General features: G+C 41.2%; 1 protein-coding gene across 7 annotated transcripts in view; it reads left to right on the forward strand.

The window, feature by feature from the left end:
- Positions 1-27,390, forward strand: part of RIPOR2 (RHO family interacting cell polarization regulator 2) — a 250,511-nt gene that overhangs the window by 86,130 nt on the left and 136,991 nt on the right. Inside the window, exon 1 of one of the 7 annotated variants that reach the window (XM_017653179.3) lies at positions 18,071-18,274. The exons of the other annotated variants lie outside the window; for them this stretch is intronic. Coding sequence (XP_017508668.2) covers positions 18,214-18,274 — 61 coding nt within the window. The 5' untranslated portion in view covers positions 18,071-18,213. Of the gene's footprint in view, positions 1-18,070; positions 18,275-27,390 lie in introns of those variants that run through there. 7 annotated transcript variants of the gene reach the window in all.

The raw sequence follows: 27,390 nt of genomic DNA on the forward strand, positions 1-27,390 counted from the left end.
CAGTGCCTTTTATGCCATTTAAAAAAGTCACTAGTTGCAGGTTAACCACTCCCAGCAATCATACCCTTAGCCCACGGCTGACCTTGCAAATTATATCCAATGCGAGTCTTGCTATAAAAACCGTTTATGCTGGGTTCTCCCCCTTCTTTCCAGAGTGGAGTGAGCAAATTTGTTCACTAGGCAACTACCCTCATTGTTGTTAGTCCTTGTAAGTCCAGGCAGAGGAAATCCTGGGGCAAAATACCTCTAAAAACCGAAATCAGTCAAAGGAAGAAATAAAGTTTAAAATCCGTTTATTGCTCACAAGCTGCAGTCCCAGGCCGTCTTTTTCCTCTGCTCTGGAAGAGACCAGCCAGCAAGCCAGCCCCTCCCCCTAACCTCCCAGGTTCAGACGCGCCCTCAGTACCCAATGATACAGAGATGAACTTCTCTCCACCTCTGAGGATATACAAATGCACTAAAGCCAGGAGAGATATTCTGGAAATGTTACAATTTTACCCACAGTCCTATTGAAGGACCACCCAGGGCTTTGGTCAGCCTGTCCTGCAGGCTTCCCCAGCACCTGCAGTAAGTGGCCTTGAGTGTGACTTCTACAACCAAAAGACACCCTTAAAACTTACTGGGGACGGTGAGCAGGACAACCTCCAAAAACTCTGGGAAGGTTGTAATCCCATGAGGTGGGTATCTTCTCTTTGCAATGTGGAAACAGGATCGTTAAAAATCATGTTTCTCTACTCCCAGCAATTGGGTCATGGCATTTTGCAGTTAGACACATTTTATGTGCATTTTTATGGGCAAAGTTACTCAAAGATGAGATAATTTATGTCTCTGTGGTCTTTTTACCTTCTTTTTCTTTCTTGATTCCAACCCCTCCCCACAGTTTCAATTCCTCTCTCCTACTTTGTTCTCCTTTCTGTTTTTGGACATCTTACCCCTAATTATTTCAGATTCTTTTCCCTGCTCTGAAGTTTTTATATCTGAAAATTAAGTATTTAAAAACACTTTCTGGAGGGAGTGGAAAATTCTCCACAAGTGGGCACAGAAAGAAGATGGTGCAACTCACCCTCTGTTGGAATGAAAGCCCACATTAGATGATGGCATTTTCCTCCACAGTGTGGCCTCCTCTCTGTGAAACAGCAAACCCTGCAGAAATGTTGAAAATAAATAAATTGTTGATCATTATAACTTAAATTCTCATACCACAAAATAGTACCACTGTGTACGTATGTTCAACACAACACACGCATAGTCATTCATACACTTACTCAGATGTCCCTCACATAGACATTCATTATTATTTTTCAAATGGATGATGAATGGATGGATAAATGAATGGGTGGGTAAATTTCCTCACAGGAAGGACTAGGCCTTTCAAGCCTTTGAAATTTACACACCCAGTAGCACCAAGTGGGTACCAACTGTTTAGAGGATAAAAGCCTTACCAGGTTCCTGTGCTTTTTTTTTTTTTTTTTTTTTTTTTTTTTTTTTGAGAGGGCATCTCTCATATTTATTGATCAAATGGTTGTTAACAACAATAAAATTCAGTATAGGGGGGTCAATGCTCAATGTACAATCATTAATCCATCTCAAGCCTAATTCTCGTCAGTCTCCAATCTTCTGAAGCATAACGAACAAGTTCTTACATGGTGAACGAATTCTTACAGAGTGAATAAATTCTTACATGGTGAACAGTACAAGGGCAGTCATCACAGAAACTTTCGGTTTTGATCATGCAATATGACCTATAAACCATCAGGTCAAATATGAATATTCATTTGATTTTTGTACTTGATTTATATGTTGATCCCACATTTCTCCTATTATTATTATTATTTTTATTTTTAATAAAATGCTGAAGTGGTAGGTAGATGCAAGATAAAGGTAGAAAACATAGTTTAGTGCTGTAAGAAGGCAAATGTAGATGATCAGATGATCAGGTGTGTGCCTATGGACTAAGTATTAATCCAGGCTAGACAAGGGCAGCAAGACATCCACGGATGCAGAAGATTTCTCTCAAAGCAGGGGGGGTGAGGTTCTGAGCCTCACCTCTGTTGATCCCCAAATTCTCACCTGATGGCCCCCCTGCGACTGTGCCTGTCTTAGGTTGTTCCTCCCTTGAGGAATCTTACCCGTCTCTGGCTAACCAGTCATCTTCCGGGGCCATACAGGGAAATGTAAAGTTGGTAAGTGAGAGAGAAGCCATATTGTTTGCAAAGGTTAGCTTTTTACTTCTTTGCAGATTTATGCCCTGTGGCTTCTATGCCCAGCACTTGTCTCGAGGTATCTTTACCACCTGGAGGAATTATGATACTCGGTAAATTCGATATGAGGCACGAATTCTATTTAAAGTTTGTAATTAGGAAGGAAGAAGAAAAGCTATAGATGTAGCATATGAAGGAAACTTGGGAGGATTGATTATTTCTTTGACATATCTTCTTGTATAGTACCTTAAGTATGTATAGGTTTTAAACTACTAACTAATTTGCACACACATATTGACATAATAGGAATACGGTGACATAAACAAAGCAAATCTATAATTACCAGCCATCTCCAGTGAAGCCAAGAAAACCATTTAGGCACCCTAGGCATTTGTGAAAATTTATCTATGATATGATGGATATTTTCCAACTGTACTTGAACCATCAGACAAATTAAAGCAGCCCATTTCTGGGATCTGTTCACATCCCATATGTTCTTTTAACCATAGATAGTCTATAGTCATGAGATTTTGGGGTGCTACAACTTGCACCCCTCCCAACTCCTGGTTGAGTTCCAACAGTACAGATTCAGTCAAATTCGTTGTCTCACTGTATGCACATGCCAGCCTAGACATCTCCCTCCTCCTTCTTATGGCAAGTCCAGGAGATGGTGGGCTGGATGCAGCCACAACCGCAGCATCGTCCGGATCCCTGTGGAGGCTTTTTGATGATCATCCCCCGGCACGAGTCCTCCAGAGAGTGCTGATGCCAGAAGCTCCTCCTCATATCGTATCTTAGTTCATTTTCTGGGTATCCAAGCTAGGCCTTGATCTTCTGCGTAGAAACAAACAGACCCTTTGCCCACACTTTGACATGCCCTCTATACCACTGTGCAGAACTCATTGGAGGTCAGCACACAGTAACTGCTTTTTTTTTTTTTTTTTTAATTAAGAGAAAGGAATATTATCAGAAAAGAGTACCTCCATAGCTGATCATCTGACACCCTTTAAGTGATCAACATTAAGGATATTTAAAGCATGCGTTGATCTTTGATTTACCAATAGTTTTATCCTGTTAAGGAGTAATCCCCCTTTTCTTTCTTTCTTTCTTTTTTTTTTTTTAAATTTTTAATCTACACTTACCTGAAGAATACTATGTTTACTATGCTCTCCCCTATATCAGGTCCCCCCTAACAACCACATTACGGTTACTGTCCATCAGCTTAGCAAAATGTTGTAGAGTCACTACTTGTCCTCTCTGTGTTGTGCAGCCCACCCTCCCCTTTCTCCCTCCCCCCCATGCATGCTAATCTTAATACCCCCCTTCTTCTTCCCCCCCCTTATCCCTCCCTGCCCACCCATCCTCCCCAGTTCCTTTCCCTTTGGTACCTGTTAGTCCATTTTTGGGTTCTGTAATTCTGCTGCTGTTTTGTTCCTTCAGTTTTTCCTTTGTTCCTATACTCCTCAGATGAGTGAAATCATTTGGTATTTCTCTTTCTCCGCTTGGCTTATTTCACTGAGCATAATACTCTCCAGCTCCATCCATGTTGCTGCAAATGGTTGGATTTTTCCACTTCTTATGGCTGAGTAGTATTCCATTGTGTATATGTACCACATCTTCTTTATCCATTCATCTACTGATGGACATTTAGGTTGCTTCCAATTCTTGGCTATTGTAAATAGTGCTGCGATAAACATAGGAGTGCATCTGTCTTTCTCAAACTTGATTGCTGCGTTCTTAGGGTAAATTCCTAGGAGTGGAATTCCTGGGTCAAATGGTAGGTCTGTTTTGAGCATTTTGATGCACCTCCATACTGCTTTCCACAATGGTTGAACTAATTTACATTCCCACCAGCAGTGTAGGAGGGTTCCCCTTTCTCCACAGCCTCGCCAACATTTGTTGTTGTTTGTCTTTTGGATGGCAGCTATCCTTACTGGTGTGAGGTGATACCTCATTGTAGTTTTAATTTGCATTTCTCTGATAATTAGCGATGTGGAGCATCTTTTCATGTGTCTCTTGGCCATCTGTATTTCTTTTTTGGAGAACTGTCTGTTCAGTTCCTCTGCCCATTTTTTAATTGGGTTATTTGTTTTTTGTTTGTTGAGGCGTGTGAGCTCTTTATATATTCTGGACGTCAAGCCTTTATCAGATCTGTCATTTTCAAATATATTCTCCCATACTGTAGGGTTCCTTTTTGTTCTATTGATGGTGTCTTTCGCTGTACAGAAGCTTTTCAGCTTAATGTAGTCCCACTTGCTCATTTTTGCTGTTGTTTTCCTTGCCCGGGGAGATATGTTCAAGAAGAGATCACTCATGTTTATGTCTAAGAGGTTTTTGCCTATGTTTTTTTCCAAGAGTTTAATGGTTTCGTGACTTACATTCAGGTCTTTGATCCATTTTGAGTTTACCTTTGTATATGGGGTTAGACAATGGTCCAGTTTCATTCTCCTACATGTAGCTGTCCAGTTTTGCCAGCACCATCTGTTGAAGAGACTGTCATTTTGCCATTGTATGTCCATGGCTCCTTTATCAAATATTAATTGACCATATATGTTTGGGTTAATTTCTGGGGTCTCTAATCTGTTCCACTGGTCTGTGGCTCTGTTCTTGTGCCAGTACCAAATTGTCTTGATTACTATGGCTTTGTAGTAGAGCTTGAAGTTGGGGAGTGAGATCCCCCCTACTTTATTCTTCTTTTTCAGGATTGCTTTGGCTATTCGGGGTCTTTGGTGTTTCCATATGAATTTTTGAATTATTTGTTCCAATTCATTGAAGAATGTTGCTGGTAATTTGAGAGGGATTGCATCAAATTTGTATATTGCTTTGGGCAGGATGGCCATTTTGACGATATTAATTCTTCCTAGCCATGAGCATGGGATGAGTTTCCATTTATTAGTGTCCCCTTTAATTTCTCTTAAGAGTGACTTGTAGTTTTCAGAGTATAAGTCTTTCACTTCCTTGGTTAGGTTTATTCCTAGGTATTTTATTCTTTTTGATGCAATGGTGAATGGAATTGTTTTCCTGATTTCTCTTTCTATTGATTCGTTGTTAGTGTATAGGAAAGCTACAGATTTCTGTGTGTTGATTTTGTATCCTGCAACTTTGCTGTATTCCGATATCAGTTCTAGTAGTTTTGGAGTGGAGTCTTTAGGGTTTTTTATGTACAGTATCATATCATCTGCAAATAGTGACAGTTTAACTTCTTCTTTACCAATCTGGATTCCTTGTATTTCTTTGTTTTGTCTGATTGCCGTGGCTAGGACCTCCAGTACTATGTTAAATAACAGTGGGGAGAGTGGGCATCCCTGTCTGGTTCCCGATCTCAGTGGAAATGCTTTCAGCTTCTCGCTGTTCAGTATAATGCTGGCTGTGGGTTTATCATATATGGCCTTTATTATGTTGAGGTACTTGCCCTCTATTCCCATTTTGCTGAGAGTTTTTATCATGAATGGATGTTGAATTTTGTCAAATGCTTTTTCAGCATCTATGGAGATGATCATGTGGTTTTTGTCTTTCTTTTTGTTGATGTGGTGGATGATGTTGATGGATTTTCGAATGTTGTACCATCCTTGCATCCCTGGGATGAACCCCACTTGGTCATGGTGTATGATCCTTTTGATATACTGTTGAATTCTGTTTGCTAATATTTTATTGAGTATTTTTGCATCTACATTCATCAGGGATATTGGTCTGTAATTTTCTTTTTTGGTGGGGTCTTTGCCTGGTTTTGGTATTAGGGTGATGTTGGCTTCATAGAATGAGTTTGGGAGTATTCCCTCTTCTTCTATTTTGTGGAACACTTTAAGGAGAATGGGTATTATGTCTTCTCTGTGTGTCTGATAAAATTCCGAGGTAAATCCGTCCGGCCCCGGGGTTTTGTTCTTGGGTAGTTTTTTGATTACTGTTTCAATTTCTTTGCTTGTAATTGGTTTGTTTAACTTTTGTGTTTCTTCCTTGGTCAGTCTTGGGAGGTTGTATTTTTCTAGGAAGTTGTCCATTTCTTCTAGGTTTTCCAGCTTGTTGGCATATAGGTTTTCATAGTAGTCTTTAATAATTCTTTGTATTTCTGTGGAGTCTGTCGTGATTTTTCCATTCTCATTTCTGATTATGTTGATTTGTGTTGACTCTCTTTTTCTCTTAATAAGTTGGGCTAGAGGCTTATCTATTTTGTTTATTTTCTCAAAGAACCAGCTCTTGGTTTCGTTGATTTTTGCTATTGTTTTATTCTTCTCAATTTTGTTTATTTCTTCTCTGATCTTTATTATGTCCCTCCTTCTGCTGACTTTAGGCCTCATTTGTTCTTCTTTTTCCAGTTTTAATAATTGTGATGTTAGACTATTCATTTGGGATTGTTCTTCCTTCTTCAAGTGTGCCTGGATTGCTATATACTTTCCTCTTAAGACTGCTTTCGCTGCATCCCACAGAAGTTGGGGCTTAGTGTTGTTGTTGTCATTTGTTTCTATATATTCCTTGATCTCTATTTTGATTTGTTCATTGATCCATTGATTATTTAGTAGCATGTTGTTAAGCCTCCATGTGTTTGTGAGCCTTTTTGTTTTCTTTGTAGAATTTATTTCTACTTTCATACCTTTGTGGTCTGAAAAATTGGTTGGTAGAATTTCAATATTGTGGAATTTACTGAGGCTCTTTTTGTGAGCTAGTATGTGGTCTATTCTGGAGAATGTTCCATGTGCACTTGAGAAGAATGTATATCCTGTTGCTTTTGGATGTAAAGTTCTATAGATGTCTATTAGGTCCATCTGTTCTAGTGTGTTGTTCAGTGCCTGTGTGTCTTTACTTATTTTCTGCCCGGTGGATCTATCCTTTGGGGTGAGTGGTGTGTTGAAGTCTCCTACAATGAATGCATTGCAGTCTATTTCCCTCTTTAGTTCTGTTAGTATTTGCTTCACATATGCTGGTGCTCCTGTATTGGGTGCATATATATTTAGAATGGTTATATCCTCTTGTTGGACTAAGCCCTTTATCATTATGTAGTGGCCTTCTTTATCTCTTGTTACTTTCTTTGTTTTGAAGTCTATTTTGTCTGATATTAGTTCTGCAACCCCTGCTTTCTTCTCACTGTTGTTTGCCTGAAATATGTTTTTCCATCCCTTGACTTTTAGTCTATGCTTATCTTTGGGTTTAAGGTGAGTTTCTTGTAAGCAGCATATAGATGGGTCTTGCTTTTTTATCCATTCTATTACTCTATGTCTTTTGATTGGTGCATTAAGTCCATTTACATTTAGGGTGACTATTGAAAGATATGTACTTATTGCCATTGCAGGCTTTAGATTCGTGGTTACCAAAGGTTCAAGGTTAGTTTCTTTAGTATCTTACTGCCTAACTTAGCTCGCTTATTGAGCTGTTATATACACTGTCTGGAGAGTCTTTTCTTCTCTCCCTTCTTATTCCTCCTCCTCCCTTCTTCATATGTTGTGTGTTTTGTTCTGTGCTCTTTTTAGGGGTGCTCCCATCTAGAGCAGTCCCTGTAGGATGCCCTGTAGAGGTGGTTTGTGGGAAGCAAATTCCCTCAGCTTTTGCTTGTCTGGGAATTGTTTGATCCCACCATCATATTTAAATGATAGTCGTGCTGGATACAGTATCCTTGGTTCAAGGCCCTTCTGTTTCATTGCATTAAGTATATCATGCCATTCTCTTCTGGCCTGTAGGGTTTCTGTTGTGAAGTCTGATGTTAGCCTGATTGGTTTTCCTTTATAGGTGACCTTTTTCTCTCTAGCTGCCTTTAAAACTCTTTCCTTGTCCTTGATCCTTGCCATTTTAATTATTATGTGTCTTGGTGTTGTCCTCCTTGGATCCTTTCTGTTGGGGGTTCTGTATAATTCCATGGTCTGTTCGATTATTTCCTCCCCCAGTTTGGGGAAGTTTTCAGCAATTATTTCTTCAAAGACACTTTCTATCCCTTTTCCTCTTTCTTCCTCTTCTGGTATCCCTATAATACGAATGTTTTTCCTTTTGTATTGGTCACATATTTCTCTTAGTGTTGTTTCATTCCTGGAGATCCTTTTATCTCTCTCTATGTCAGCTTCTATACATTCCTGTTCTCTGGCTTCTATTCCTTCAATGGCCTCTTGCATCTTATCCATTCTGCTTATAAATCCTTCCAGGGATTGTTTCACTTCTGTGATCTCTTTCCTGACATCTGTGATCTCCTTCCGGACTTCATCCCACTGCTCTTGCATTTTTCTCTGCATCTCATCCCACTGCTCTTGCATTTTTCTCTGCATCTCATCCCATTGCTCTTGCATTTTTTTCTGCATCTCTGTCAGCATGTTCATGATTTTTATTTTGAATTCTTTTTCAGGAGGACTAGTTAGGTCTGTCTCCTTCTCAGGTGTTGTCTCTGTGATCTTTGTCTGCCTGTAGTTTTGCCTTTTCATGGTGATAGAGATAGTCTGCAGAGCTGGTACAAGTGACCGCTGGAAGAGCTTCCCTTCTTGTTGGTTTGTAGCCTTTTCCTGGGAGAATAGCGACCTCTAGTGGCTTGTGCTGGGCAGCTGTGCGCAGACAGGGCTTCTGCTTCCTGCCCAGTTGCTTTGGGGTTTATCTCCACTGTTGCTGTGGGCTTGGCCTGGCTGGGGCTGTTCCTCCAAAATGGTGGAGCCCCGTTAGAGGGGGAGCAGCCAGGAGACTATTTATCTCCGTAAGGGGCCTCTGTGCTCCCTGCTGCCCAGGGGGTTAGAGTGCCCAGAGATCCCCAGATTCCCTGCTTCTGGTCTAAGTGACCTGTCCTGCCCCTTTAAGATTTCCAAAAAGCACTCTCCAAACCAAAACAACAACAGCAACAATGAGAGAGGGAACAGAAAGGAAAAAAAAAAGAAAAAACACGCGATTTTTTTTTTTTTTTTCCTCAGGTGCCGGTCCCAGGCACCCGCGCACTGGTCCTGCTGCCCTGTCTCCCTAGCACCAGGGTCCCTGTCCTTTCAAGGCTTCCAAAAAGCACCCACCCACCGGTCCCGCAGGGAAGGAACGCTCAATATTCTTGGTCCTCAGGCACTGGTCCCACGCACCCGCTCACCAGTCCCGCCGCCCTGCCTCCCTAGCACCGGGGTCCCTGTCCCTTCAAGGCTTCCAAAAAGCACTTGGCAAAAAAAGAGAGAAAAAAAAAGGGGGAAAAACGCGCGATTTCTTCCGTCCTCAGGTGCTGGTCTCAGGCACCCACCCACCGGTCCCACAGGGAAAAATGCGGGATATTCTTTGTCCTCAGGTGCCGGTCCCAGGCACCCGCTCACCAGTCCCGCCGCCCTGCCTCCCTAGCACCGGGGTCCCTGTCCCTTTAAGGCTTCCAAAAAGCACTCGCAGAAAAGAGAAAAAAAAAAAGGGAAAAACGCGCGATTTCCTCTGTCCTCAAGTGCCGGTCTCAGGCATCCGCCCACCGGTCCCGCAGGGAAAAACGGGGGATATTCTTTGTCCTCAGGCGCCGGTCCCAGCCACCCGCTCACCAGTCCCGCCACCGTGCCTCCCTAGCACTGGGGTCCCCGTCCCTTCAAGGCTTCCAAAAAGCGCTTGCCAAAAAGAGAAAAAAAAAAAAAGGGGGAAAAACGCGCGACCTCCTCCGTCCTCAGGCACCGGTCTCAGGCACCCGCCCCCAGGTCTCGCAGGGAGAAACGCGGGATATTCTTTGTCCTCCGGCGCCGTTCCCAGGCACCTCCTCACCGGTCCCACCACCCTGCCTCCCCAGCAACGGGGGCCGGTCCCTCTAAGGCTTCCAAAAAGCGCTCGCCAAAAAAAAAAACTGCTCCGGTTTCTCTCCACCCGCCGGGAGCCGGGGGGAGGGGCGCTCGGGTCCCGCTGGGCTGGGGCTTGTATCTTACCCCCTTCACAAGGCGCTGGGTTCTTGCAGGTGTGGATGTGGTCTGGATGTTGTCCTGTGTCCTGTGGTCTCTATTTTAGGAAGATTTTTCTTTGTTATATTTTCATAGCTCTATGTGTTTTTGGGAGGAGATTTCCACTGCTCTACTCACGCCGCCATCTTGGCTCCTCCAGGTTCCTGTGCTTTTGATCTTAAACTTAGCCCCGTGTCACCATCAGCCTTCGATCAAAACAGTCCTCATACTGGCTCATCCTCACTTTTGTTCTCCTCCGCGAGAATCCAAGTACCAGAGCTGTTTGCTTCAATCCCTGAAAGGCAATGTCCTTTGGTTGTTCACACTCACCTCTCACTTCTGGCCAGACTGCTCTCTCTGACCTACACCATTACCTTCAGACCCTCACTGACTTGCCCAGCTCTGAACACTGAGTCTCCCTAGCTTAAGTCTACTTTTTCTAGTACGGATGTGAAGAGAAACGGAATATACCACTCCCAAATATACCGCATTGGCATTAGGGTTATTTTTAGCTGAAGGCAATTAAGAAACAGCATAAAACTCTCTGCCTAAAAGAAGGGCATAAATTTCCCTTTGTAAAGGTGCTTCCCCCACCCCTTACCAGGAGAAGGAAAATGGCTCTTCATCACCGAAACTACTTCTATCACCAGAGACAATAAGTCTGCAGAATAAATCTTATTAAACAACCCTTATGTACTATATCTTTCCTAGTCACTCTCCCACAATTTACCACCACTAGGAGCCCAATTCCCCTCCCTTGCTTTGTCTAGTCACTTCTGCACAATTTATCACTCGTTGTTGAAATTGTATATAGACCCCAAGTCTAACCACTTCTTTGGAATTTTCATTTCTTTTCTGTGAAGCTCCCTTGCATATAAAAATGTATGCCTTTTCTCCTATTAATCTGTCTTCTGGCAATTTAATTCATAGGTCCCAGTTAAAGACCTAAAAGGATATTGGAAAAGCTTTTTTCTCCCTTACATATTCTAGGACTAAATCCCATAATCTAGGACTAATTCCCAATCTAGGACTAATGCTCTCACATATTCAGTTCACACCAGAATTTTCTGCTATTCAGTTAGTCATTTATTGACTACATTTAAAGAATGTGTATTGATTAATGGCTTTCTTCATGGCCCTATCTTGGAGGAGAGGGAATTTTAAATTTAAGAAGAAATGGTCCTTGGCCTTAAGGAGCAAAGGGCAGGAGTGAACTAGATACATAAATAAGTGGACAGGGAGCAGGACAAGCATTTCTACCTGGGCATATCAGAAAAGGCTTCATGGAGGTGGGAGCCCTTAGAAGGATGAGTGGATGTTTCCCGAGTTGGTAGGACAGAAAGGAGAAAGGGAGTCATGTGAATAAAGGCTTCCAGTGCTTGCAGCCAGGGAACAGCAACAGGTCAGCATTCCTTTATGCTTTACTCATATGTGAAGACAGTGGAACCGGGTATTGTGTGGACTCTGGGACTTGAGTCAAACATCAGCTCCACCACTTATTGGATGCATGACCTTGGGTGCATCATTTTACCTCTTGGACCTTAAACTAAAATGAAGATGATTATTATACATATCTCATAGGATTGGTGTGACATGTAAATCAAGGTACTTAGAACTATTCCTGGAACTGTATGTTCACTGTTATTTATATTTTTTTCATTTTGCCCATTTTTGGCATTTATATAAACAGAATCTCACTATTTATATTTTTATGAGACTTCTTTAGTCAACATTATGTTTTTGAAAATATCCATACTGCTGCATGCACGTGTAGCTCATTAATTTTCCCTCTTACCTAACACATCATGCATATATGCCTTATCTGCCTAAGGTGACTGTGAGCTTTGGAGGGCCAGGACCATGTTTTCTGTATTCTCCGCTTTCAAGACATGCTCTGTGGCATTTGTGATTTGTTCCTTCAGATTGTTAGCTGTGTTTTCAAAATTATCTAAATTAGAGAAGAAACAACAGAAGGGAATTTACCAAGGGTTATTGAGATTTTGTCCAGAACATGTTGACTTTCATTCTCTATCCCCACTGAGCCTTCAATCAGAGAAATGTCCCTAAGCTGCCCAGTGAGAGATTTAAGTTTGGTAACTATAACTATGTTTCTACAGTGTGCCACATGCTATGTTACTTCCTTTATATGAATTATCCTATTTAATCTTCAAAGCAAACCAGATGAGGAAGTGTATTCATTTGCTAGGGCTGCCATAACAAGTACCCCAGACTGGATGGCTTAAATACCTGAAATTTATTGATTTACAATTCTGGAGGCTAGAAGTCTGAGGTCAAGGTATTGGCAGGACTGGTCTCTTCTGAGGGTGGTGAGGGAAAATGTGTTCTAGGCCTTTTCCTTGCCTCTGGTGGTTTGCTGGCAACCTTCGGTGTTCCTTGGCTAGATCTCTGCCTTCATTTTCACGTGGTGCTCGCCCTGTATGTGTGTCTGTGTCCAAATCTCCTCTTTTTATAAGGACAATTTTTACTGGATTTGGGGGCCCACCCTACTCAACTATGACCTCATTTTGACAATTACCTGAAATGCTAGTTCCAAATAAGGTCACATTCTGAGGTACTGGGGGTTAGGACTTCAACACAATGTATTTGAGACCCTTAACAAGAGGATATTATTTTCTCCATTTACAGATAAGGACATAGGCTCAGAGAGGTCATGCTAGCTTGCTGAAGTAGAACGGCTGGGGAACCCAGGGTTACTGTGGTGACCTGGTGGTTGTGAGATGGAAGTGGTGCAGTTCCCAAGAGCCCCTGGGCTGCTGTAGTGACCAGATCATCTGCAGTCACTCCATGAAGCTGTTTTAATGGGAGGTAGGAGTGAGCTCTGGATTAGTCAAGTCTACCAATCATTAGCTATATGTTCTTAGAAAAGTTACTTAAGCTCTTGGAGTCCCATTGTTTCATCTGTAAAATGAAACACATTCTCTTCAAAAGCTCTCAGTAATACAATGAGATACCACTACACACCTACTAGAATGGCATCCCTCTCATGGGGTTGTGAAGATTTAAAGACACAGGACAATGGGTGAAAAATGTAATAATAATCAAAGCTGATACTCATCCTCTTACCCCAGACACATCAATGGAGTTCCAGTCTGCATCCAAATTTCCTGTATCTGGGCCCACTTTTATGCATGTATGATAAAAAGCACGTAACATAAATTGACCCTCTTAATGATTTCTGGATGTGCATTATAGTAGCGTTAACTGTATGCACATTGTTGTACAGCAGAGCTCTAGAGCTGTTTCATCTTATGTGACTGAAACTCTATACCCATTAAATAACAGCTCCCATTTTCCCCCTTTGCCTACTCCTGGCAACACCATTCTTTCTGTTTCTATGAATTTGACTACTTTAGATACACCACGAAAAGGGAATCATACAGCATTTGTCTTTTTATGACTTGTTCATTTCATTTAGCGTGTCTTCAAGGCTATTTCATGTTGTAGTGGAGGATAGGACGTCCTTTCTTAAGGCTGAGTAATATTCCATTGTGTGTGTGTGTGTGTGTGTGTGTATACACCACATCTTCTGTGGCCATTCATCTATCAATGGACATTCAGACTGCTTCCACATCTTGACTATTGTGAATAATGCTACAGTGACTCAGTACAAGTGTCAATTCAAGATCTTGTTTTCAGCACTTTTAGATATATACCCAGACATGGAATTGATGGATCATATGGTCATTCTAGTTTTAATTTTTTAAGGAGCTTCCTTACTGTATTCTTCAGTGGCTGCCTGATCTTACACAATTCAGACTTACTTTAATACACTTAATTTAGATTATTAAGTCACTTGAAGGGGATTCGGGGTGGGGGTAGTGGTAGAAAGGTCAGGAAGGAAGGAAGCAAAGGAGATCTGGAGAAAGAATCAGCTCCAGACGTCTGCCTCTCAGGACTTCTCATGTAGAGAAGGGTCACTATTGGCAGATGGGGCTGGGCAGTTTTTCCTCTTCAGCCACTGTCCCAGGCATTGCAGGAAGGTTGCCACAACATTAAATACCAGTAATAGCTCCCAGTCATTGTGCAACCCAAAACACCCACACATTTACAAACTGTTCCCTAATGGTGGTCCCAGACCTGGCTGAGGTCAACTGGAGGTTCCAGCAGGCCCCAGCTGGCACCATCCCTTTGGGAGCCCCACAGAAACCACTGTAAGAGTGAGCCCACTGCTGGAACTCAAGTAGCCCGTCACAGCTGACCGGCCCTAGAATTCCTCCAACCTGCTCATTTCTTATGGCTGGACTCCTCCAGCTCCATATTTCCATACTCTCCCCTGGGAGAAGCTGGTATAATTTTTTTTGAGTCATTTAATTTATTTAACATTAAAATTTCTGCAGTGGGGAAAGATTATTTATAATTTGGTCCAGATTTCAGACAACTTTTTTTTTTTGCTTTTGCTATACAGGAGAAAAAAGTGACTTTGGAACATCTGAAAGAGATAAAGTTCTAGTTTTTGGGGTTTTTTTTGGTATCATTAATCTACAATTACATGAGGAACATTATGTTTACTAGACTCCCCCCATCACTAAGTGCCCCCCCCCCACATACCCCATTGCAGTCACTGCCCATCAGTGTAGTAAGGTGCTGTAGAGTCACTACCTGTCCTCTCCGTGCTGCACAGCCCTCCCCGTACCCCCCCATACATTATGTGTACTGATCATAATGCCCCCTTTCTTTTTCCCCCCCTTATCCCTCCCTTCCCTCCCGTCCTCCCCAGTCCCTTTCCCGTTGGTAACTGTTAGTCCATTCCTGGGTTCTGTGACTCTGCTGATGTTTTGCTACTTCAATTTTTTCTTTGTTCTTATACTCCACAGATGAATAAAATCATTTCATACTTGTCTTTCTCTGCCTGGCTTATTTAACTGAGCATAATATCCTCTAGCTCCATCCATGTTGCTGCAAGTGGTAGGATTTGTTTTCTTCTTATGGCTGAATAATATTCCATTGTGTATATGTACCACATCTTCTTTATCCATTCATCTACTGATGGACTCTTAGGTTGCTTCCATTTCTTGGCTATTGTAAATAGTGCTGCAATAAACATAGGGGTGCATCTGTCTTTTTCAAACTGGGCTGCTGTATTCTTAGGGTAAATTCCTAAAAGTGGAATTCCTGGGTCAAATGGTATGTCTATTTTGAGCATTTTGAGGAATCTCCATACTGCTTTCCACAATGGTTGAACTAATTTACATTCTCACCAGCAGTGTAGGAGGGTTCCCCTTTCTCCACAGCCTCGCCAACATTTGTTGTTGTTTGTCTTTTGGATGGTGGCCATCCTTACTGGTGTGAGGTGATATCTCATTGTGGTTTCGATTTGCATTTCTCTGATGACTAGTGATGTGGAGCATCTTTTCATGTGTCTGTTGGCCATCTGAATTTCTTCTTTGGAGAACTGTCTGTTCAGCTCCTCTGCCCATTTTTTATTGGATTATTTGCTTTTTGTTTGTTGTTTGTCTGTCATTTATGAATATATTCTCCCATACTGTAGGATGCCTTTTTGTTCTATTGGTGGTGTCCTTTGCTGTACAGAAGCTTTTCAGTTTGATGTAGTCCCAGTTGTTCATTTTTGCTTTTGTTTTGAAGCTGGTATAATTTTAAGGATGCAGTTAGAGGAGGGGACAAGTTCTTAGCTTGAAGAGTAGCACCGGGACTCTCTTCGACGGCACCCCATAATACAATGAGACACACACCTACTAGAATGGCCACGATCCAGAACACTAACAATGCTAAAGGCTGACAAGGATGTGGAGCCGCAGGAATTTTTACTAATTCCTAGGGGAGGGGATGCAAAATGGTACAGCCACTGGAAGACAGTTTGACAGTTTCTTACAAAATTTGACATATTCTTACCATGCAAACCAGCAGCTGCACTCCTTGGTACTTACCCAGTGGACTTGAAAACTGTGTCCACACAAACACCTGCACACAGATGTTTACAGCAGCTTTCTTCATAATTGTCAAAATTTGGAAGCAACTAAGATGCCCTTCAGTAGGTGAATGGATAAAGAAACTATTGACAATGAAATATTACTTAAAGATAAAATGAAATGAGTTAGTTATTCAAGATATTGAAGCAACTTGAATATCCATCAATAGATGAATGGATAAAGAAGATGTGGTACCTATACACAACAGAATATTATTCAGCCATAAAAAAAGAACTTGCACCATTTGCAAAAACATGGATGGATCTAAAGGGTATTATGCTAAGTGAAAAAAGCCAGGCAGACAAAGACAAATACCATATGATTTCACTTATTTGTGGACTATAAAAACAAAGTAAAACAGAATGAACAAAACAGCTGTAGACTCAGACACTGAGAAGTAACTGGTGGTTACCATGGGAAGAGGGGCTGGGGTAGATGGGTGGGGAGGGGGAAGGTGATAAAAGGGCCCCCAAATTCTCAATCATAATATAAGTTGGTCATGGGGATAGTAGTACAGCATGGGGAATATAGCCAATGATTCTGTAACATCTTCCTATGTTGATAGATAGTAACTGCACAGTGGAGGTGAGGATTTAATAATATGGGTAACTGGTGAACCAGTGTGCTACATATTTGAAACCAATATAAGATTATATATCAATGATACTTCAATATAAAAAATGGATATGAGCTGTGAGACCATGAAAAGACATGGAAGAAACTTAAATGCATACTGCATTTAAGCATACCAACCAAAAGATGCCAATCTGAGAAGTCTACATTATGTACGATTCCAACTACATGACATTCTCAAAAAGGCAAAACTATGGAGAGCAAGAATATCAGTGGTTTCTAGGGGCTGGTGGGTAGGGGGTGGATGAATAGGCGAAGCACAGGTGATTTTTAAGAAAGCGAAATTACTTTGTATTATACCATAATGGTGGATACATGTCATTATACCTCTGTCAAAATCCATAGAATATACAGTTCTAATGAGCCCTAAGCTAAACTGTGAACTCTAGGTGGTAATGATGAGTCGATGTAGCTTCATCAGTTGTAATAACTGTACCACTCTGATGAGATTGATAGTGAGTGAGGCTATGCATGTGTGGAGGCAGAGGTATATGGGAAATCTCTGTTCCTTTCCTCAATTTTGCTGTGAACCTAAAAATACCCTAAAAAATAATGTCTATTAAAAGACATTACATTTTTTTAGAAACTTGCTCAGAAAACAAATTTGCCAGAAGTAAACATCTTGGGCCAACTGCTTAACATTTTCTTCATTTGCATTTTCTGAGCTTCTGACTTCCTGAGAGGTTTTATGACAGAGAGCTCTGGGAAACCCCCAGATGAAGTTGCAGTATTACTCAGAGACTTGTGTTTGAACAATCAAAGAACTTAGCACACTTTGAGTAGTTTGATATGGTGATACCAGCTTCTGGTACTCAGATCAAAGTTCAATGTTTACTTCTCCCTCCTGGAGAAACTGCTTGTTTTTTGAGTTACATTTTCTCCTTTCTCCTTTAAATGATAAAGTCTGAAGAACCAGACTGAGTAAATATTGTGAAATGACCCAAACTAGTTATCTACTTATTGACTGTAGATGTAATTGAGCCAATAAGAGCCTAGATGTGTTCAATTTGATTTAAGCATTGAAAAGTTTCTAACCATCAACTGCAAGAGGTTTGCAAACCATTCCTGAGTGAAATAAAAGCTCTGTCCCTCCAAATGCCTGCTTTGGTTTAGCATAGTGGCTTGTTTTTCTTTCAGATAAATTGTCATTGAAGCAAAACCAAGATATGAGAAATATGAACCCCCTCTCTTTCAACACTAGCCATTGTGTTCAAATTCATAGGTAAGAAAGTTGAAAGCCCACCTTCCTTTCTAAGAAAACATGAAAGTTGTGGCTTTGAAATAGAATTCATTGCTTTCAGAGTTTAAGCGATACTGGTATTCAGATCCTACCTGATCTTTAGCCCCCCTCCAAAAAATGTTTGTTCTTCTCAGTGGTGAGAATTACTCCGCCTGGGAAGCACCCTCCAAAAGGCTCCCGAAGCCTATTCGTCTGAGTGAAGTTGCTTTCTCGAGGGCAGAGGGGAACTCACCCTCCCGGAGGGCTTTAGGCAACCCGAGGAGGAAATTGCAGGGTGCTGAGAGGGGGCTCCGCAGTGTGGCTGCGGAGACTCACCGGGGCTGCCACAAGCTGCCTGCCCCTCCGAGATGCAGTGTCTGGATCCCGAGGAGCTCCTGGTGGATGAAGAGGAGGATGTTTTTGGTGAAGGTAAACACAGCTTTCTGTCAGGAGCATCTGGCCCACTTTGCTTAGCTTGGGAAACTTTGTGCAGCTTGGGTAAGGACTTGGGTCCTTTGAAAGCGTTCTGGATGAGAGGGTGCTTGCGGATATCGACCTAGACACCCAAGGAATACAAGGCGAAGCAGGGACAGGGACTTGAATGGTTCTTCCAAATACTTTTTTTTTTCAAGTCATGAGTAGATAACAGTTTAGTTTAGGGTTGAAAATAGTAGTAAACTTTTCCCCTTGTCCCTCTTCTGTGTTTTCTTATCTAGCATCTTCAGGGAAGCCTTTTGTGGTGCTTTGCACACAGCAGGACTTGGAGGGCAGCAGTCACACAAATGCCATCCTGGTCCCATACTGCTTTGATCTGACTACCCGCCTCTCTGCCTGTTCTCCCTCCCTCACTCTTGCTTGGACTTATTTGGCACCCCAACTCTCCATGCCCTTTCCCTTTTCCCTTTTCCTGCAGGCTGGAATGGTGCCATGCTAGCTTCTCACATGCAGGGGCACCACTTAGTTTTCTCTTTATCTCACTGCTCTTCCACCAGCAGCCTCGTGGTGCGGGATATGGCTGTGAGGGTTGTGAAGGGGTATCTCGCCGCGACCCTCCTTACCCAGAACGACTCAGGAGACTAGGAACAGCCACTCTCTCCTTCAGATAATAAAATCTCTTGCGTGGGCCCGTCGTTCTGGGTAAGGAGGGTCGCGGCGAGATACCCCTTCAGGTTGCAGTTATAAATGGCTAGCCTAGTAGTCTACCGATGTCTTGTCTAAATGCTTCCCGAGAATTGGGCCATAGACAAGAGCTTTTCTAGAATCTGGAAATGTCCGAATAAATGGTAAACTGGACTCACGGATTGTTTTCCATAAGAAACCATATCTAGTAACTTAAAAAGAAAAAACTCTATCAAAGAATTTTTTAAAACAACACTACTAAGTTTTTTTGTGTGTGATTTTCCAAGTAATACAAATTCACTGAAGAAAAAATTAAGTGAAGCGTACGACTCTTGTAATCCAATCATCTAGGATGTAACCACTATTAACATTTAATCTTCCTATTATTTTGTTCTAGCCTCAGAAATATTTAAAATCGTAACTTGGGTTTTTATCACAATTTAAATCAGTTTGAAGAGTATCTACTCAAGCTTTGTTGCTGTCGGTCAGATTCTCCATCTGCTTTGCTTTGCTGACAGGTGTTTAAAGACGCTTGGAGACTGACTTTAGGCTCCATTCTCCAGCTTTCACTTCTTCAGATGTTGCCTCTGGTTATGCCAATCAGATATTCACTCCCCTCAGGACTTAAAAAATGCTCACAACTAGGAAGCCTAGATTGGACAATTTAGTAATTAATCATTCACCCAACCTCCAACATTTCTTTCCTCAAAGGGCTTTCTCTCTTACACACCACGTCTGGCTGCGGTGCTGAAGAGCGCCATCTACAGACTGATGCCCCACACTGCAGCCCCACCCCGGAGGGGCGTAAAAACCTCAGCAAAGGAGGGCTGGACGAGCGTGTAAAAATTTAGCTTCTGAGCATGTGTGATTGTCAAGGTGATTATTTCAGCTGAAACAGGCACGGTGAAGAGTCAGGTTGGGAGTCGGACAAGATTCAGATTCAAATTCTCATTTTGCCTTGAACTTAAGCAATGTGACTTAAGAGACTTATTTAACTTGCCAAACTACGCCTCAGTTTCCGCTGTGATGAAATGGGACAGGAGTACCCACTGGGCTGGACAGATGATCTTCCTAAGAGAGTCACATTCACACTGCACTTCACATGTGTATGCTTTATACTTTCCAGACTGATTATTTCATTTAACTTACTCTCCAAAGATTAGAGAGCCCCACATCCAGTGTATTTTTACTTGGTTTTCAGATTTCTGGCTCGTGTTTGCCAGTTTATGTGAAAGCTTGTCCAGCTGTGCCTCATGTTAAGCAGGCTCTTCCAGGAACAATAATAACAAACTTCAGCTCTGGAGTTGCAGCCTGGGGTTTGCCTCTTAATTCACTCTGAGTTGGAGCAGGTTACTTAATCTCTCTGTGCCTCAGTTTACTCCCTTACAAGCTGGAGTACCAACCTCACAGAGCAGTGTGCAGATGAATGTTAATTCAGGGAAGGTGCTGAGGATAGTGCCTAAAACATAGTAAGCATTTAATGAACACTAACTCCTACTGTGTATTCACAAAACAGGGTTTATAGGCTAGGATAGAAAGTGACGTTTAAAGGAGATTCAGCACAAAGTTTTTTCACATGTCTGGTTAACCTAGTATGTCCAAAATAGGAATTATTTAAAAGAGAAGTTCAACTTATAAACAACTTTTCGGAGGTGTGATATGGTGGAAACAGCACTGGGCGAGTTGGTAGGAGCTGGACTGTAACCCTGCACCTGCTGTGATATAAGTGTAGGATCTTGGATAAGTCATTCAACTTCTTTGAGCCTCATTCTTTATCTGAAACAAGAGGGTTGATTACATATTCTCTAAGATCTCATTTTAAAAACTCCAGCTTTCAATTACTTAGTCTTTCTGCACAGTGACACACATCTACCTAGAAGAATTCATGTTTGCTCTAGGTTTCATCCATGCTTTTAGCTCACTTAACATGCCTAAGAAAGGAGAAAGCTTTTGGTACAATGAGTTTCCTCTAACATAAAGGAAGGAAAATGTCCAGAAGTTTGTTACTAAGGAAACCATATTTTCTTGCAATCAACACATTTTTAAAGACCACTTTCCCCCTAAAGGCACACAAATTTAGAGTTTAGTTTTATTTGGTTAAAAATATATACAAATTCATTTAGATTTATGGACCACACAAAGATCTGGGAAGAAAAAAATGAGTCATGCTCACAATATTTTTTAACTGCCTTTTTGAGATCCTGTTTGCTTCAGCTATTGTTTTCTGTAGTTAAAGAAAATGTTAAGGTTCACAGAATTAAGAAGGATTGGTGTGTGACTTCTCTTCTAGGGGACAGTTGCATATGGTTAGTGAGAGAACAACAGTCCTCTGCCTACCCACCAGAACCCCAATATTTACTCCCCCTCCATTCCTCCTTCCCCTCCCTCCACACACACACACACACACACACACACACACACACACACACAGCACTAAAGGTTTGCTTTCCAAAAAACGCCAACATCATCATGCCATTTAGAAAATGGTTACTATTGTTTCCTGAAGGAGTGACTGATTTGACTACCAAGGTACTGAAAAACGAGTAACTGGAATCAGAGGCTTCTTTCCTGTTGTTGTTTCAAACTTACCGATTAGAGGGCTTTCATCTGTTTTGTCACTGTGCCTTCTTGACAGGCAGTCTGGTGTGTGTTAGTAGAAATAGCTGGGGATAATAATAGCAGTAATAACTGTAACAATGATGATGATGATAGAAAAGAGAAAAAAGTGTCATGCCTGTAGAGGCCATTGACCAGCCTGCAAGAACAAAACGGACTTCACGTGTGGGAGGGAACGGTTACCCAAATGGTGGTCAGTCAGTAGTTTAGCAGCCAAAATTACTCCTTGACGCAAGTTAAAGCTGCAATGGCTTCTTTTCTTAGAATCACAAGCCCTCACTGCCTCTGCTTTCAGCACTGCTCAGTAATCGGTTACCAAGTGCAATGATCAGAATAATAAAGAACCACAAGTCCACAGTTATGTGTGCAAAGTATTTCTCAGGCATATATTCCCTACACATTTACATGCCTTTAAAGATCTGGCTTCTAGAAAGACCACGGGAAACTGTCAAGCTTTTGCCAGACCTTCCAATGGCCTCTGGACCTGGTACAAGGCAGCTTGCCATGAAAGTACTTCTCCGGTCCCGGGTTGTTGTATCTAGGAAAGTTGTTTCAACCTCCCCAAGGGAGGAGAGCTCTCCCAGACGGAGATGAACTGGGAAAAGGAAGTCCACTCAACCACTAGCAGCCTGTTGCTCTTTAAGAGCTCAACAGATACTTGGGGAAAAAATGCCACTCACTCTGAACCAAACCTCTCCTTTCCCCAAGCCAAATAAATTGGCCTCCTTCCCTATCAGAGAGAGTAAGAGAAAGAAAATCACAAAAGATTTATCACACAGAAAAAATAAAAAGAATTTTAAATAGAATAATGCCTGCTTTCTGTCTTTCTGTGTAGACTTAGGAAGCTAAGGTAGACTACCTTCCAACAGGTAAACCATTACACAGTCTTTGTAATATGGCATATGTTTATGTTTTTTACTGAAATTAAATTTGCCCTTTCCAAAATTAAAAGAAACAAAGAAGAAAGGAAGAAGACATTAAATCAAGATTATAAAACCAATAAATCCTGAGAGTTCAGACTGGTTGTCATACCCTCAATGGGAAAAGTACTGAGAAATAGAAGATAAAAGTGTATGCACCTTGGCTAGAAAGAGTTGGAGCTTTTTGTTGGATTATGCCATATTTTATATCATATAAATATAATTGTTATTTAGCTATGTTGGACCTTTCTCCAAAACACCCATATTTGGGATTTTCAAGTGGACCCAAGTGATGGTATTGGAAAAGGGGCAGGAAAAGGCTGCCCTAATTTCCTGGGTTAAAAAGAGTTGGTTACTCTTTGCTTTTGAGATTTGCCAAGATTGCTTGGATTAATTTCCACCTCTGGATTCCTAGATAAATGCTTTGGTCAGAAGTCATTTTCCCTACTTTATTTGTCACAGTGTCTGGAGTGGACACAGACCTCCCCACAGTAATTCATGCCTGTATGACCTAAGCCTCGGATGACTGCAAAGCATTCCCTTCCCATAGATGTTTAGGAAGCTTTCTTTGGTTGATGCCAAAAAGATGGTGTCATTTCAGGGGCACAAACTAAAATAGCACATTGCACTGCAGTTATGCAGGCTGTCTTAGCCACCAGTCCACCCCTTTCCCTGAAGTGACCTCTGAGTGGCCTGTTTAGAGAAGGCTAAACCAAAAGGGTCCCAATATTACAAATAAAGCATTTAAAATGCTTTTTAATATTCCTATGAGCAGCCAGCAAAGTCTTTTTAGGAACAATATGAGACACAAGAGTGTATCTTCTACAGTACTTGAACTGAACACTGAAACTATTTGCATACACATTGTATGTATGGCAAAAAAAAAATGTAATATAAAAACATGTGACTGTTATGACCAAAACAGTGAAATAAATTGGAGGTATTGCCCTTCCTCCTTAATAGAAGTCACCACACTTACTAAAGTCAACACATTTATTAAGGAGAAGTGACTTAGACGGTTCACTATGCCTCTCACGCTTTATCACGCTTTTGGCGGGTGTCGGCTTATTCAGCTGCTCATCTGTTTTTGGACGGCTAAGTTCTGCCTGTTGATTGTTGGCCAAATAGCTGTGATGTTTAATGAAGATGTTTACAATTCAGTGGATTTCAGAAGAGATTTTAAAGAAGGAAAGGTATTGATTGAGTCAAATCTCAATGATTTTTTCAGGAGAGAGAAGAGTTGGAGAGGAAGAAAAAAATAGTGACTGGTTCTAGCAAATAAAAATGGAGAGAAGAAAATGAATCTGAAAATGCGGGTGCTGGTAGGATGTTGAACACGTGCCTGGCCAACTAGGAGGGAGGCGATTCCATAGCATGTATACATCCCAGAGCGAAAGAGGGGTTTGTCCAGAGCCAAGCTTTCCATCCTGTTGATAGACAAGCCCAGTCATTTAAACTGAAGAAGCATTTCACTTTGGTTGTGTAGACAGAGCGCATCTCATCAGTCATCTAGAATTTCTCTCCAAGAAAAAAGAATAATCTACTTGATCATTTTTAGGTATTTTTAAGAGAAAGATTTTGACCTATGAAGGGAAGGTAATCAAAAAGGGGGGTATAATGGTCAATTTTACTCCAAAAGGCATTTAATAGTAATTTATATTATCATCGTTTCACATGAAGAATTTCTCTATCTTACGCTTTCTCATGTCTCAAGTTGATTAACAAATGCTTCAGGCAGAAGACACATCAATGACGGATACAAAGTAAAAATGTTGGCCTTTAAACTATAAAAGTGAGGAAAATGTGAACCTTGAGGGGTAAGGTGTCTATTTTCCCAATTGAGGGAGAGAGAAAACAGTATGATCAGTAATAGACAGTCTAGTAAACAGAGAAAAGATCTGGAGAGTATTTCATCTTTTGCTGTATTATGAGGTTTAATCCTAGGAAATAATCATTTCTAAATAAAGAGAAGAAAGAACAAGTTGCTGCCTTCTAGAAAGAGGTGAGGGTTCAGCACCATCTTTTCACTATAAATTTTTTCTTCTTAGTCTTTGGATCTTTGACGGTTAAAAACTTACATATTTATACTCACAACTCAAACAGCAGGAGGGGAAGACCAACTGGTACCTTCTCCCTCTTGACTCCGCTCTAAGCTGTCCATTCAGTGTAGGAAGTAATGAAACAGGAAGGAAATACGTTGACCTTCAGATCACAGAGGGAGTCAGCTGGCTGAGCAGTTGAATGTAATTTTTTTCCCTCCTGTATGTTGGCACTCGGGAAACTCTGGGAATAAGTAAGTATGAAAATATTTTCTATAGTGAGATTTTTCCTCTATTTATAACAGCACAATGAAACTGATAAAATAGTATTTGAAGAAGTATATGAAAGAATAGAATGTGCAGATATGATTTGTGGAAAGGACTTTTAACCACTTTCAGATAAATTCCATGACACAAATAATAGGGTGGGGGGACTCCTCTCCTTCAACTTCTGGTTTATATACTAAGGGGTACCAATGTATACTGAAGATGTCTTTGGCATGAGGCATGCCTCAGCCCCCTATTAATCTCCATTAGCATATCCAAAAATGAAAAACAGATTAGAATTTTAAGTCAGAATAAAGTCTGATAAAAAGCTTTTCCAAGAAACATTGCTATTTTGAATGATCTGCACTCTACACTCTGAGTAAAAAATTGTATGCTTGCTCTGAACTCAGCTTCCAGTGGAGGGCCAGACCCCTTCTCGGGCTATATTGCTATACTAAGTAGTTTGCATACGAAAATTCTAGAGCCAGCACTTTTTAAAAATCTTTGATCTTACCATTCAGAATTCCAAACTAAGGGAAGGTAATATAGTAGAAAGAACAAAATATTTGGACTCAAGACCTAGTTCAACTTACTAGTAGTTTGACTTTAGGCAAGTTACCTAACCCTTCAGAAGTTTCAGCTTCCTTCTTCCACATGAGGATGATGATGGTGGTGGTGGTGGTGGTGGTGGTGGTGGTAATGATGGTGATAATGCTGAAGATGATGGTGGTGGTGGTGGTGGTGGTGGTGGTGGTAATGATGGTGATAATGCTGAAGATGATGGTGGTGGTGGTGGTAATGATGGTGATAATGCTGAAGATGATGGTGGTGGTGGTGGTGGTGGTGGTGGTAATGATGGTGATAATGCTGAAGATGATGGTGGTGGTGGTGGTGGTGGTGGTGGTGGTAATGATGGTGATAATGCTGAAGATGATGATGGTGGTGGTGATGAAGATGATGTGGTTGCCTCCTCAAAAAATTGCTGTGAAGTTAAAGTTGGTAATACATGCCATAAAGAAAAACCATTAAGGGCTTACTATGTAAACGTCAGTTACTATTTAACTGTGATTCTCTCAGCTGTCCCAGCCTCCAAGTCTACACAATTCCCCACTTCTACTTCTGTCCTATGATTAACAAGGACACAAGGTGATAAGAGCAGAGCTATTGACACTGCTCACTTCAAATGCTTTCCTGGGAATATACGGGTGCCTCTAGCTCATGAATTAACAAGCCTGGCTGTTATCTGATCTCCAGTGTGTGACCAAGCCAGGGCTCAGAATAACCCCATCATTTGGCACAGAATAAGTATATGTGTGTTCCTATCCGTCTATTACATTCAACAATCTGATCTCCCTCTGAAAATTCTTTTAAGTATTAAAGAGTAATATATGCTATGCCAGTTTTCTTGTGGATAGAGTTTCCTTTCCTTGGTAAGGATTGCTGAAGGTGAAGAATCATAATTTAACAGTATCTTCAACGATGTGCAGGCCCTATGTCCTGGTAAATATTTACTTGAGTAAACGTACCATAGTTACTGCCTCTCCCATCACCACTTCACAGAGTTCTTTCAAAAAAAGTAATTTGAGAAAAGCTTTCAATATTTTTTAAACATTTCAAATTTAAAGATAAAACCCATTGAAATTTGAATTGTATATGTTAGGACAGTATATATTTTAGGATAGTAATTCATATTTTAAATGAAACCTGCACAGCATCCCCTCTAGTAATGTTTCATTTTCTTCTTTCTTCCATTGCTTTTTAAATGTTTGCAATGGTAAAACCTCCTGGAGGAAATCATGATAATCTGTTTATGAGTATTTGCTTGTAATCATATTAACGGGCACACGTGTGCAGGAGGAGAAACAGTAACTTAGTTGTTTAATAATGATTCTACATGAGGCAGGGAACAAGTTACCAGGATCAACCTGCTACAAATTAATCAGCAATTATTGATTCAGTACCACTCAGTAAAAGTTATGGTCAAAGTTCATAACTGTTCAGTCAGGTTGGAAACGGTACCAGCTGTAGCAACGTAGACCCGGAATGGATCAACCCAAATCCTCCCCACTCCTGGGAAGACAACTGGTGATGGGTCAGAGGCATCATCCTCTGTATGAGAGAAGATGTGATATCTTATCATTTGCAACCAAGCCTCAATGCAGAGGACAAAACAAAGCACGGTGCATCTCCCTCTTATCAAAAATATGCCAGGAAGACAGGTGTCACACCTTTATAGCCCACCAGGCAATAGGAAGTGCACACAGGGATCAGCAGCTCTTTGCCTTCCCTTGGCCTAGGCAGGGGTCGGCAAGCCATGGCCTGCAGACGAGACCAGCCTGGTTCCGAGCTTTGTGCAACAAGATAAACATGGTTTTTACAGATGAACATTTACAATCCATCTAATGACAGGGAACACTAAACCTTGAACTCCAATTATGCAAAATGTTATCCCAAAGAAAAAGAATTCTATTCTCTTTAGTAGAGCAGTATTATCCAAAAAAAAAAAAAAAAAGCTCAGTTACTATTATGTTCTGAATTTTGTCAGTAAAAAATATATGAAATTTTGTTTTCTTTCATGTCATAT

The sequence above is a fragment of the Manis javanica genome, chromosome 16 (assembly GCF_040802235.1).
Source record: "Manis javanica isolate MJ-LG chromosome 16, MJ_LKY, whole genome shotgun sequence".
NCBI lineage: Eukaryota > Metazoa > Chordata > Mammalia > Pholidota > Manidae > Manis > Manis javanica.